Source organism: Helicoverpa armigera, chromosome 10, assembly GCF_030705265.1.
Source record: "Helicoverpa armigera isolate CAAS_96S chromosome 10, ASM3070526v1, whole genome shotgun sequence".
Taxonomy (NCBI): Eukaryota; Metazoa; Arthropoda; class Insecta; order Lepidoptera; family Noctuidae; genus Helicoverpa; species Helicoverpa armigera.
Window position 1 is genome coordinate 3562646 of NC_087129.1, and position 13062 is coordinate 3575707.

Consider the following 13062-nt stretch of genomic DNA (forward strand, 5'->3'; position numbering starts at 1 on the left):
GACTGCTCCTATATAGCTGAGGTACTATTGCTGTTTTAAATTACACTATATGTACACTCTTTTGCAAAAAAAACGGGCACCTATGCGAAATCTTAATTTTAAGGACTTTACGTGTATTTGAAAGGGTTCTAATGATTGTAGTATGTTTCTAGCATCAAAAGGGTTAACCAAGCATGCGTGAGAGTGTATTCTAAATTTGAATTTTGTACGATTGCTAAGAAATTGGTTAAACCTTGTTTTGGACTAATTGCTGGCAGAAAGTTCGTCGGTGTTTTGAAAAGTTTTTACAGTGATTTTCACTAAAATGATAATGCAGTTTTAACTAATGATTAATGTACTTTTTTGTTTGATCAAAACCTTTTTGAAAAACTATGCGTATTTGATAAAATGTTCACCTGCTCTAAATGGGCTATACTGATGAATGATGACAATGTTAAAAGTTTCGGTATTTTAGTGTAAAGTGTTCTATTGTTTAGATATTGTACCCACGTCTTTTAAAATATCCCTTTCTCATAAATAAACACTATTTAGAGGAGTATCAGTACTTTGAGCTGCGACAAAACCAATTTAAAGTAAGCAGTGCCGATCACAACTCGTCTCCTATCAGACTTTGACATTTTTAAAAGTCTTGAAATTCTACAAAATACAGAAAGCAGCGCATATACTGTGAGCACGAGGTCTTAAGGTCTCATAATCACTGATTTTTAAACAACCTCGTCTCTTGGGAAACTCCGTAGACCTCTGAAGATCTATGAGTCTTAGCGTTCAAATAGCGTGTTTTCATCCCACGGACATTTTATTAAATAAAGTTGCCTGCATCGAGATTTTCTGGCATCTACAGCACTTTCCTGCTTAAATCATAACAATAATTGGCTATCTGCTCATTTCTTAAGAAACATGCGTTTGGCCAATAATTTTGAATTCTTGACCTCCTTTCAGCTAAATCATCGTTTAGTAACCCGATACCTATGGAGTTATCGAGAGCTTCAACGCGGCAATAATTTGACTTTTTAGATAGCTTTAACCCTCCTCATCATTTTTCATGTGGTTAATTTTAACATTTATCACAAAATTTGGTATTTTTTAAATGTCACAGTCCGATAGTAGACGAGTTGTGATCGGCACTGCTTACTTTAAATTGGTTTTGTCGCAGCTCAAAGTACTGATACTCCTCTAAATAGTGTTTATTTATGAGAAAGGGATATTTTAAAACACGTGGGTACAATATCTAAACAATAGAACGCTTTACACTAAAATACCGAAAATCTTAACATTGTCATCATTCATCAGTATAGCCCATTTAGAGCAGGTGAAAATTTTATCAAATACGCATAGTTTTTCAAAAAGGTTTTGATCAAACAAAAAAGTACAGTAATCATTAATTAAAACTGCATTATCATTTTCCTGAAAATCACTGCAAAAACTTTTCAAAACACCGACGAACTTTCTGCCAGCAATTAGTCCAAAACAAGGTTTAACAAATTTCTTAGCAATCGTACAAAATTCAAATTTAGAATACACTCTCACGCATGCTTGGTTAACTCTTTTGATGCTAGAAACATACTACAATCAATAAAACCCTTTGAAATACACGTAAAGTCCTTAAAACTAAGATTTCGCATAGGTGCCCGTTTTTTTTGCAAAAGAGTTTATAATAGTGTAATGTTTGGGCAAAATGAAGATTTTGCTACTAAGGTTAAGTCTGTTATATTGTTAATAGCTGTAATTGATCATCATGTTGAGTTTTAAATGGGTGATGATAACACTATCCATTCTATAAGGGTCTATCTCCTTCCGCTATTATAACCATAACAGAACTAATACTTCATAGTACAATTTGGCCAGCCTGATTCAATTAAAACTCTTTCCATCACCCTAAGGGTGAATAAATATGAAATAATTATTCATTCTCTCAAACACTAGAGATTTGAAAGCCCTTCTCATCCAATTAAGCCTTCCTGCGTTCTTTAATCAATCCTATTTAGGTGGTAAAGTCATTGGAGTTTTAACGAGATCCGAGTTTAGCTGCGCACTGCCGATTTTCCCTTATACAATCAAAAGTTGGAATTTGCTCTCACTATAAAACAAAAAGTTGAATACAGTGGAAGTTTGTGTTGTTATGAAAATCAGGGAAATCTCGTCGGCCGCTTCGTAATTAGTTGTTACACTAATTTTGTGTTGCATGGGATTTTTAATTGCATATTCATAATTTGTCTGTGGCTTGTGTGACGTTCTGTCTGCAGAGTTTTATAGACAGACGAAATTATGAGATTGCGTGTGTTGAAATTACTGAATAAATTGGGGTTTTCCTTACTTTTTACCAACAAGGTGAGTAATATTTAGTTTTATAGTTATTTAATTACTGCTTTGTGTAAGTGATTATTTATGTGTGTGTATTTAGTAACCATTTATGTTATTAATTTTGTGTCTGTTATTCCGTCAAACTTCTTACCTGTAATACAGTAGCGACACGAGAGCGTGTAACAGCAAGTTGACTAGATGGTACCCAGCGGGCTGCAGACCATGGATGGCGTAGTTCCATCGGAAGGTCAGCACCGTCAGCGGCCGGTATGACTTGTGCGATTGTTCCTGGAAGAGACGAAATGTTGAGTTAGCTTTTTAGATATGGTTAACATTCAATATAGAGAGGTACATAATGTTTTATATGAGTTGTACGGAAGAAATAGTTATGGGAATATTTGTGTAGGTATTGCAGAATGTTATATTGTTCGGATACATCATGACGAATCCATTTAGAAAAATACTTTGGACGTTGATGCGTTTTAAAGCTAGAACATTTGGTAGACTAATATGCATGTAACTATTCGATGGTGACGTTGTGTTCGATTGTGTGAAGACACAGGTTTATATTTATCCGGGTGCGGGAAGAAGTTTCATTGAGATTCAGGTAGAACTTCGGGGAACAGCTTTTTAGCAATACACATCGAATTATAGAATGATAAATTATACGTCATATTAATAAACCACTAGCTAGAGAACTGACATTTAAATGAGATTTTCATCTACATTTCTATACAAACCACCTACAGATCGTATTTGTTTGTATTTAAAGGTCAATTAACGTATTCGTTAATTGGATTTGAATGTATGATTAGCTCATAATCCAATTATCGTCTACAAATCAATCTGTCAATTAATATCAGCTGGTATTGGTAAATTAAATTATTTAATAATTTGTTGCTAAATATATACAAATTATCATATTACAGGTCTTTAATTGAATTATCAAAGCTAGTGGTTAGGTGGTGGTCTAGTTTCCACGGTATGGTCGAATAATCCGTCGAATTTGTCGATATTTTTGGCCTCATAAATTTGAAAGTCGGATATAGGTATCTCTAAAAATTACAACAGAAATTCAACAAGTTATTGTGTACTGTATTTTCTAATTTTGTTTTAGTCGTAAAACAAAGTTAGTAGATAGGTAGTAGGTACACGTACCTAATGGCCTGAAAAAGTCTTCAGCTTCATATTTTAATGAATACTTGAAATTACTTCACAGCTTAAAAAGAGAATTTAATTTTTAATTAAATGTCACTTCCAGTGAATATTATTTGTAATGTGAAAATTTAATTAACCATTTTATGTTAAGTGTAATGAAAAATATCACGTTTTCATATCCTGGAGTTATCTTTAAACTTTTATTTTCCTCATATAATTATTTCATAACAATAGGGATAGTATTTCTTAATTAAAATTCAAAAGCTGTCATGAAATTCCAGCCGTGTTAAAAATGGATTAACTTGAAGAAGTAAAACATGTTTTACTTTAACAAGTTGAGAAAGTCTGACTTTCATATATCCACGGTAAACAAAGTGCTCAGTGGAACCTTTCAGTAAGTTAGAAACAACCTACAAGTTTGGTATAAGTAATACTTTCAAAAGACTTACGTGTTTTGGTACGATTTCAGTTCGCTCGTTGCGTATATGTACCTCATAGTGTATACAGTCTTGCACTATCATTTCAATTTTTTTTTTCAGTTTGTAAGTACACTAGTCCGGTTAGACTGGAAGCCGACCCCAACATAGTTGGGAAAAAGGCTCGGAGGATGACGTGTAAATACACTTGTAGTTTCCAAGGAGGTAAGCAGTAGTATACGCCAGCCTTGGTTATTACAATCAGATTTTCAATGAATAAATTTGGTAAACTATTCAAGGCAGGTCACAAAAACTGATCATAAAGATGAAACTGGTTTTCCAGGAGTTAACAGTCAATCAAAATAAAAATCAAAAGAATAAATTCAAACTTGGCTGCAAAACAGCACTTTTCGAACGTCAAAAAAATAAATTTACAAAAGACAGCCCCCAAAACGCCCACCCTTCACCACTTCCTATGTGTTATTCCAGTTTCATGATATTTATTTATATAAGAAGTGTCATAATCTTTTATTTTCTTAAATACCTAATATACAAATTCTCCGTTCACATAGCTCTGTAACAATGTTTCGAGTTAAATTACAGCGAACAGGCTAGCTGCATAACATATGGAATCGCTATCAAGCACAAACGCCTCTCCGCTGTTAAACTGCGCTGTGGCCGACATGGCACAATTTATACCATGACTTAGGCCCACTTGCACTAAATACATTTACTAAATGTGTTGAAAACACCATACTGTGTCTATCATTTGTATATAAATTGAAAGAGACAAATTGTGTTGGAGATGTGCACATTAGCACAGTGGTGCAAACGGGAGTCGAAGTTAACAAACTGCTGAAAACATCTGAAAATCAAGGGTGCGCTCATGTCGTCTTTTTTTTTTTTGGCCCACCAGGACCAAAGCCCGCCGGGGCTGCGGGGTTGTTCGAAAGAGTTACCGCGGCCTTGGTCCATAAAGGGCTTTAGAGGGAACATGATGGGTTTTAGTCTGACACTATGTCACCGCTGTGGGTGCAGCATGAGGGATCATTTGATGATTTCCCAACAAAAATAAGTTAGCTATATTATGTTTGTTTATATGTAATTGTGGCTATATAAATGGGTTAAATATAACTTTGCAAAGCTGGAGTAGATACAGGATTGTATATTATAAAAATTTCAGAACCGAGCACTGAACGATATGACAATTTTGCAACTGATTCATGAGTATATTTTTATCCAACCACGTGGGTGTTCCACGTGACATTTCAACAAAAGATTTGACTTGCACGTTTAAGTAGGAAGCGTGGCGTGTATATTAATTAGTGGTTTTGATACGAGAAAGTAGATCATGCTCAACGAACACGTGTTCGGGCTTATTCTCATACGAAGGAGGATGGTTTGTTTCGTTATAGGAATGATTTTCTGGGGAGTTCCAAAGATTAGGTGGTATCTTGAACAGACAAAAGTCCAAGTACGAGTATTATAAATAATTAATTACGTATAGATAGCGTAAGAGAATTTTTAGAAGATAAATTATAAGAATTAGAATAATAATTAGAACTATATGATTTCCCTTTTTTCTGTTTTTTTGTTTTGTTTAATAGTTTAATTTTGCAAGCCTTATATTGGTAGGATATGGTCAACGCTCCTTTTGTAAAATAACATAAGATCTACATGTATGTACCCATATTCGCAAAATAAATAAAGGACAATGGGCGATGCCGGTCCAAACGTCCACCACGAACGAGACCTATATGGCTAGATAGCCCGTTAAATATAGAACATTTTTTGTTATGAAAGTAAAAAAAAATATAATGCCAGAAAAAAGTTATAGCAAAATCAAATACAACATTTTACAGATTTTTTCAATTTCATTTTTTCAATTACTTTTCTTGATGTTCGATTTTCGTACTTTCTGTAACTTCTGACAAAATAGAATTGTTTATTATTGGAGAGAAGACACCACCAGTTACATCGAACTTTCTTAGATCCAGGAACCGCTGAGTATATTCAAGCACTTCTGGCGCCCCAATTGGTTAGAGATTCGTACATCCATCGGGCAAAAATATGGGCTGTTTATATGCAAATGTGTCTTACTCATCTTAGTTTTAGATAAAGTGCGGAAATGGAAGTGGAATAAAATAAAAAATTATAATGATAACATACAAAAACTACCGAAAATTAAGAATGCATTTTTGGCTATAACTTTTTTTGGCATTGTTTTTTTTTTACTTTCTTAGTAAAAGTTACTCTAAATTAAGTGGACTATTTAATTATATAGGTCTCGTTCGTGGTGGACATTTGGACCAAACTTCATACATTCTTGCCCAATCTCCTTTGAATTTGAATTTAAGATGTCCATTTTGACAATGAGTCATAATTTCTTAGTATAATTATTTTGACTAACACAATGAGATAATTTTCCTTATTTATATACAGTTTCTTATATATTTCCACACAGCTACACTCAAGTAATAGTTTGTTGTTGTTTCTTTTTAGTCCGGCTTTCACGCGATTTATATCCTTCAGGCTCACCTACGCCTATCTTAATGAAGGCATTATTTCTCGTTACCATCAGGCGTGGTCACTGGATAGTTTATTGACGGCATTAATACTACGTCATTCATGAATGGGTACATTAACAAAAGTGGGCGTGGTTGCTATCCAAGCGTTCGCAGAGAACATTAATTAACGCGAAACACGCGATTAATGCGTACTGAATAACGACGATTAAAAACTCAATTATGAATATACGTACCAAACAGGCATGCGACTGGGCCTAAATAGCAACAAAAATAAGAGGCCTATTTGTTGTACCTGGTCCATTAAATCTACAAAAAATGATATACAGCTGATTGCCAAGCACACAATATTAGGCACATATCGCACAAAATAGACAATATTGTAGCACGCAGAAAAATTGCTCCAACAACTTGCCCATACACAGGCATCACACAAGCTATTTGCTTAAATGATAAATAAATAAATCAGTTTTATAGAGCACGGAGTTACACGCACAAAAATGTGGCTGTCTCATAAACATGATTCATCGCCTAACAAAATTAGCAAGTGGAACGGAGCAATATGGGCCGCTTCTTCTTTAAATGAAATTCCATGTCAGGTGGTAGAGGTAGTGCCATAATGGGGGCACATTTATCACCAACAACAATATGGGTGTGCTAATAAATATCACTTGTCCAGACTTCCCCAATCCTATTAGAGGTCGCTGCATAGGTACCTCGCAAATTTTTAAAAACTTTAATCACAGCCACAGTTTAACAACGGAAAAGTTTGTCAGTTATCAAAATGAAAATTCAAGTAAGTTATGCTGCCGTAAAATGTAAGGCTCGAGGCATACAGCGCAGAGTTGTAGCGTCGCGTCATTTACTCTAAAGCATATTAAACTTTATCACAAACACATAATGTATTTTGTTAGCGAGTCAACGAGCAAACTACGCCAAACGTGCTTTTGTTTTTTCTCCTTTTATAAAATCGTACACTCAGGTGGTGAGCTATGAAGGCAAACAATATAAATTAATTAATTTTTAAAGGAAAAAATAAAATGATTGGCGAAATAATTGACTGCCCAAATTCGATCTGCGGTAAAACATTTGGTCGTACGAGTACTTATTACGAATTAGCTTTCGTTCGTAGTCCCGTGCGCACAAACTTTGAGATTGGACAGTTTGCCAACCAATTCCCCATGGGGAATGGGGGTTATTATGGTAAATTGGGGAGCCGTATTGTGTGATTGGGGGACGTGTATAAATGTTTCGGATTTGTCAAATGGAAAAACATGCTTTAATTTTTTTTTTGTACAGCTTATAGCGAAGTGATTTTTATTATAATGGTTTGTGTTTTATAATTTTCGCTGTTTATTTTTTTTAATAGAAACGTATCACAAAATGATTTCGGAGCAGCGCGCAAAGCAACCCTCATTATAATGCAACGCATCTCTAACTTACATTAAAAAAAATAATTGCAATTGTACTCAGACATGAATTACACAAAATGTGCGCCAACGGAATCATAACCTAAGTGAATAAATCTGTATACCTCATTCCATACAACACAAAAAGAGCTTTCAGCGGAGTATGTCAAAATTTTAAATGACACCACATCGCGGATATTGCGAGCGTCACGTAGTGCTCGCATAAAGCGGGGAGCACAATTAAACGCTCGATTATACCAGCAGCTTGCGGCTGCGGTGTGCACATTCATCAGTCACCGAAACAAATTGATGGGTTATGATAAATAATAGACACCCCGAGCTCCGGGCTCCGAGTGTCAGACACCCCGAAATGTCAACGATGTCAGCGTTGCCAGTGTTGCCACCGTATCGCACGTCACGGGTGACAATTTGCTATGATAAAGGGGAGAGCATGCTTAATCGGTAGTTTTTGGTCTGCTAATGTTTATTATTCTATTGAGCGTGCACTGCTGGTTTTTTATCCGATAATATGGAACCAATTGGTGTGCGAAACGAATTAGATTTGGGTGCGGTTATGGTCATAGTAGTTATTGGGGCAGCTGAACTGTGGGTGACTATATCTCAGATTTGTTCCCGGTTGTCAAATATCTTTATTGAAAATAGGGTATATTTTAGCACAATTAATACAAGTCATACAGAGATACAACTTCAAACACCAGCACTACAAACCTAAACAACACCGCAATATTTTGTACATATTTGGCATAAACCGACAGGCAGATGGCGTCCCAGCCTTATATTTGTTCAAGAGATGAATGTCTACGCCTGTCTGGTTGTAATAATAGCGACTGAGCGGAGGTGACAGAATCGCCGAGCAACTAAAGGGCACCTCACATTACCCCGCACGAAGCCTCAACGATCAATTTTCAAAGCACATTTACTTACGCGACACCTGATACTGTAAATTAATTTGAACTCTTGACCTTCGAAACTGTAAGTACTTCGTTTGTTTAATGGTTTATCAATAGCGTAAGCGGAGGTTTCAATAAACTAGCTAAGGTACTCAACAAAATACGTTTATCGCTTTACATAATTTGTTTGGTATTCAAACGATAAGTAGGCTGGAATTTCTTAGTCCCAAAATAATGTTGTCGGGCACATTTATCGTAGACCTTTCAGAATAGCGTAGTTTATGCAAAGTGAGTATACTGTTTCATTTCGAAGTCGGCATGTATAATGTTCCCGGGTACCGGTAATGTGTAAATCGTCTCTAACGGAGCCCCGAGGCTGGTGAATGTGGATTTGTTAGTTGTTTTCGTGTTCTATAAAAGCCTGGAATGTATTTTTTTTATGTGGTTAGACTTTTTCTAGAACTAAAGGAATGTAGGTACTAGATTGAAGAATTGCCGGCGACGACATAAGGCGATTTGTTGTTATTTATGAAATTATTTTGAAACTGTTTTCTTGTACATATCTCATTATGATAATAAGGTAAATGTTAGAATATGACTTATACCACCAATTTGTGAAAACTATATGATATGATAATCATAATTACCAAACAATATAACTATAAATAAGTAGAGGTAGATACACAAAATTACTCAACCACTCATTAAAATTAATAATGCCAAAAACATACCTAATTATGTAAATGTATACTAAAATAACAGTGAAGAAATATTTAAATTGTGTTGTTTCACAAAATTATAAAATTGCTCTGTTAATTATGTAAGCTGAAACCGGCCAAAAAACCAAAAAGTTATTTTCTTTTTGTGTACAAAGAAGTGCTGTTTTTTCGCAAAGGGAAGAGAAACGTCTAAAGCAAGGTCCACGCCCAAAGACTGGGGCGGAAACCGCCCAAAGCGAAAGGTCGCCTCGGAATAATCCCTGGTTTAAGCCGCCTACATTGAGAAAAAAGCTATGTAACTCCATAATGCTATGAGATTGAATCTCGTGTAATATTCAAATAATTATGAAGGCAAGCAAAGACCAGGTCAATTAATAAGACTAAAATTATATAGTTTCGTAATAAGGACTTCGTGGTTTATTGATTCAGAACTATTCAGCGGAGGAACACAGAAAGACATCAATTTATACAACTGATAATTATGTTTTTTTATACTCTTCACGAGGAAACCAGCAATATCCCATCACAGTCAATAATTACCCGCTTCAATTAAAAACAATTTTCAACTTTGACGTTAAAACATTTCCGTCAACAAAGAATTGAGGTTCTTTTTGCCCCTTTTTTAACAGGCAGTAGGTACCTGTTAGTTGATTCGTACCGTCACGTAACGATGTGTCAGTTTCCCTTCAACGTCGGTGACTCCACGAAAATTGGACTTTTTATTGATAACGAGGAAGAACTTCAAAGGGCTGTATAATCTTTTATTACCGGCCCTTCGAATCTAATCGTGATATTTATGTAGGTAGGTTGGTATGGGTAGTGATTTATCGATTTGATGGAGCTAGAATTTTCTATGATATCACGTAAACGATTATATGATAAGAGTTATAAGGTATCTTGAAAAATATGTAGCCAGGCAAAATGAACGCGGAGAACGGTGTTTTAATGTAATTGAGAAATAAACATCACTGATATTTGAACAATTAAAATGTTAATTACAATGAAAACGAACGAAGATCAAGAAATGTGCAATTAATTTACCCTTTGAGGTTCTGTATTCGAAAATCAGATACAATTTATTTTATATCACGAATTAAATAAAAGCATCAGAAACAGACACCCTAACAAAAGCTTTTCATCCAATACGAATCGGACTAAAATAACCGAGCAGATGTATTCAACAAGAATATTACAAAATAAGTGGAAAATGAAAGGCACATTGGCTTAGCAAATAGAAACTGCGACCTTACAAAGTCGCGTATTGTTAAAATGTGACGCCGGGGGTTAATACAATGAAACTTTTTTCATTTCGTACGAAAAAACTGAAGTCGTACAAACGCAGAAACGAAAATAAGGGGACGCAATTAAAAACTGTTATTCTTTCAAATTTGTTACTCCATCTTCGTCGTAGGAGTTTCTGCGACTGTGATTATTTCTTTTCTATCCTTTTAAAGTTGTATTTGAGCCTTTTTCTTAGTACAGAAAAAGGTTTCAGAAAGCGTAATAAATTTATTTAATATTTGGTTCTGATTTACTTTCTGGAAAAGAACTGTAGTTTCAGTTACAGCTAAGCTGAGCTTAGTATTGTCAAGCTTAAGCGTTTGTTTGAAGGCACTGCCATTAGGAATTACTGTTGCTTGATTCTACGATGAAGGCAAAGTCTTAAACTAGGTATGCCCAGCCTGATAAATTTTGGCTTTACTTCCTTTACTATCAAAATTGTCCAACCTTTCTAATTTGTATGTAAGTCTAATACACTTACAAAGATTAGTAGAACAAAATATTGTATAAAAGCATTTTTTTCTGTTTGCGAAACAAAAGCCTTTGTTTGCTCAAAATACAGCTTTATCTCATTTTTACATTACATATCATAATGTTTTTGAAGTAATCTCACTACAAGTAACGAAGATAAATAAAAACATTGTTTGATACATTTTTAAACAGCAATTTGTCATTGTCTTCGACGACAAAATTAAGAAAGACATTAAAATATTTCTTCATGTTTAGAGATGAGAGGTTTTTTCTTAAACAAGGAGAAGTAATAATTCGCATTATTCAAGATACTTTGATGGATGGTCTCAATTAATTCAATTTATGTTTACTCAACGGTACATATTAACATAATTTTTGAGCGAAACACGTTGGCTCTTATAGTGATTACGTTATTATGTAAGACAGGGTATCTCCGGAGTTTTTTGTATGTTAAGTAAGTAATATTTTATGCTGAATATTTAAATTATTTGTAATTAAGTTATCCCTGTAGTTTATTATTGTAAGATACTTGGTACACAAAAAATCTAGAAACTGTTTGCAGATAAATTCTAGGAAAGTTTATTACAATTGGAAATATTCGTTTAAAATAATTTACCTCTACATTGCGATTATTTGCACCGTTGTCCAATGCTATGAGTATTCTAAGAATTAATTTTGGTAGATTTAATATGAGAATCTAGTAGTTTTGTAAGGTAATGATTTTATAAGTGCATACTACTTTCAATAAAGCCCAAAATTATTATTCCGTAAATTCGATAGTTCGCGGTTCGTTTATCGAACGTTAGGATAATATTTCCATGCATGTTTGACAAAATTACAATTCATAAAAATAACACATTATTAACTTCATATATTTGAAAACTTATTTACCTTTCAGGTTTTCAATTTCCCGACATTTTCAGATTGTAAATAAAAGTATCAAAGATTGAGTTTTTCTACGTTACTTAAGTCGATTTTCTACGAATACTTGATTTATTAGGTACAGGAATAGCTTCTACCACTTATAGCACGAAATAGCAATAAAAATACATTAATGTTGTTGGTTAAATCTTAAGTAACTTTACTTTGATGTGTGTAGTAGCAACCAGAATATATCCAATATAAATTTTACCCTTTTGTCACTTTAAGAAATGGTTATGAAAAAGTTAGGCAAATAAGATATATCTAAGTAATACAAGGAATAAAGTTGTCTACATATTGGTAAAACTGTGTTCATTTTTAACTCTGTTTTAACCGACTTGAAACAACGAGGTTCTTAACAGTTTTCTTTGGAAAATCAATTCAATTAATTAATGTTAAACAGCTGAAGCGTTTGTTTCGGCTGGCCTGGTCCGGTGTACTGAGGAAGGCTAAACATGTCTCACGTATTCACTCGGTTTAAAATTTGATAAAAATCCGTCAATGAAAGCCCTGTTTCCACGAAATGCTAAAAAAATAATATACCCTCTTCATTTAAAAGTATGCAGAAAATTGGCATCAGGGCAGGAAGAAGATTTATTAACCCGTTGTATATTGGAGCGCAGATATACGCTAGACACAATTAATTTTCTATATAGTTTAATAAGTAGCGACATACAAGAAGTTAAAAAAAAACGAATATGAATAATCACAGCAACACAAAACGAGCTAACATAACAGATTGTACGCGTCCAACAATTTCGGACGAGTGACAATTTTGATGGATCGACGTGACGTATTTAATTTCAACTATCGATAGCATAGACGCACGCCCGCCCGTTTAAAATACGATCAATCACATTGGGTATGTGGGGTAGGAGCATATGGGTGCCTACATGCTCCAAATATACGTATAACAAAATGTTTGGGTACTATTGAAAGTTCAGTAGGTA

The 13062-nt window shown here is 34.4% G+C and overlaps 1 protein-coding gene across 1 annotated transcript in view; it reads right to left on the bottom strand.

Moving 5' to 3' along the window:
• The window catches only part of LOC110371814 (protein O-mannosyl-transferase Tmtc3), a 123734-nt gene that overhangs the window by 31213 nt on the left and 79459 nt on the right, over positions 1 to 13062 (bottom strand). The window contains exon 2 of the mRNA XM_021328214.3: positions 2453 to 2589. Coding sequence (XP_021183889.2) covers positions 2453 to 2589 — 137 coding nt within the window. The remainder of the gene's footprint in view (positions 1 to 2452; positions 2590 to 13062) is intronic.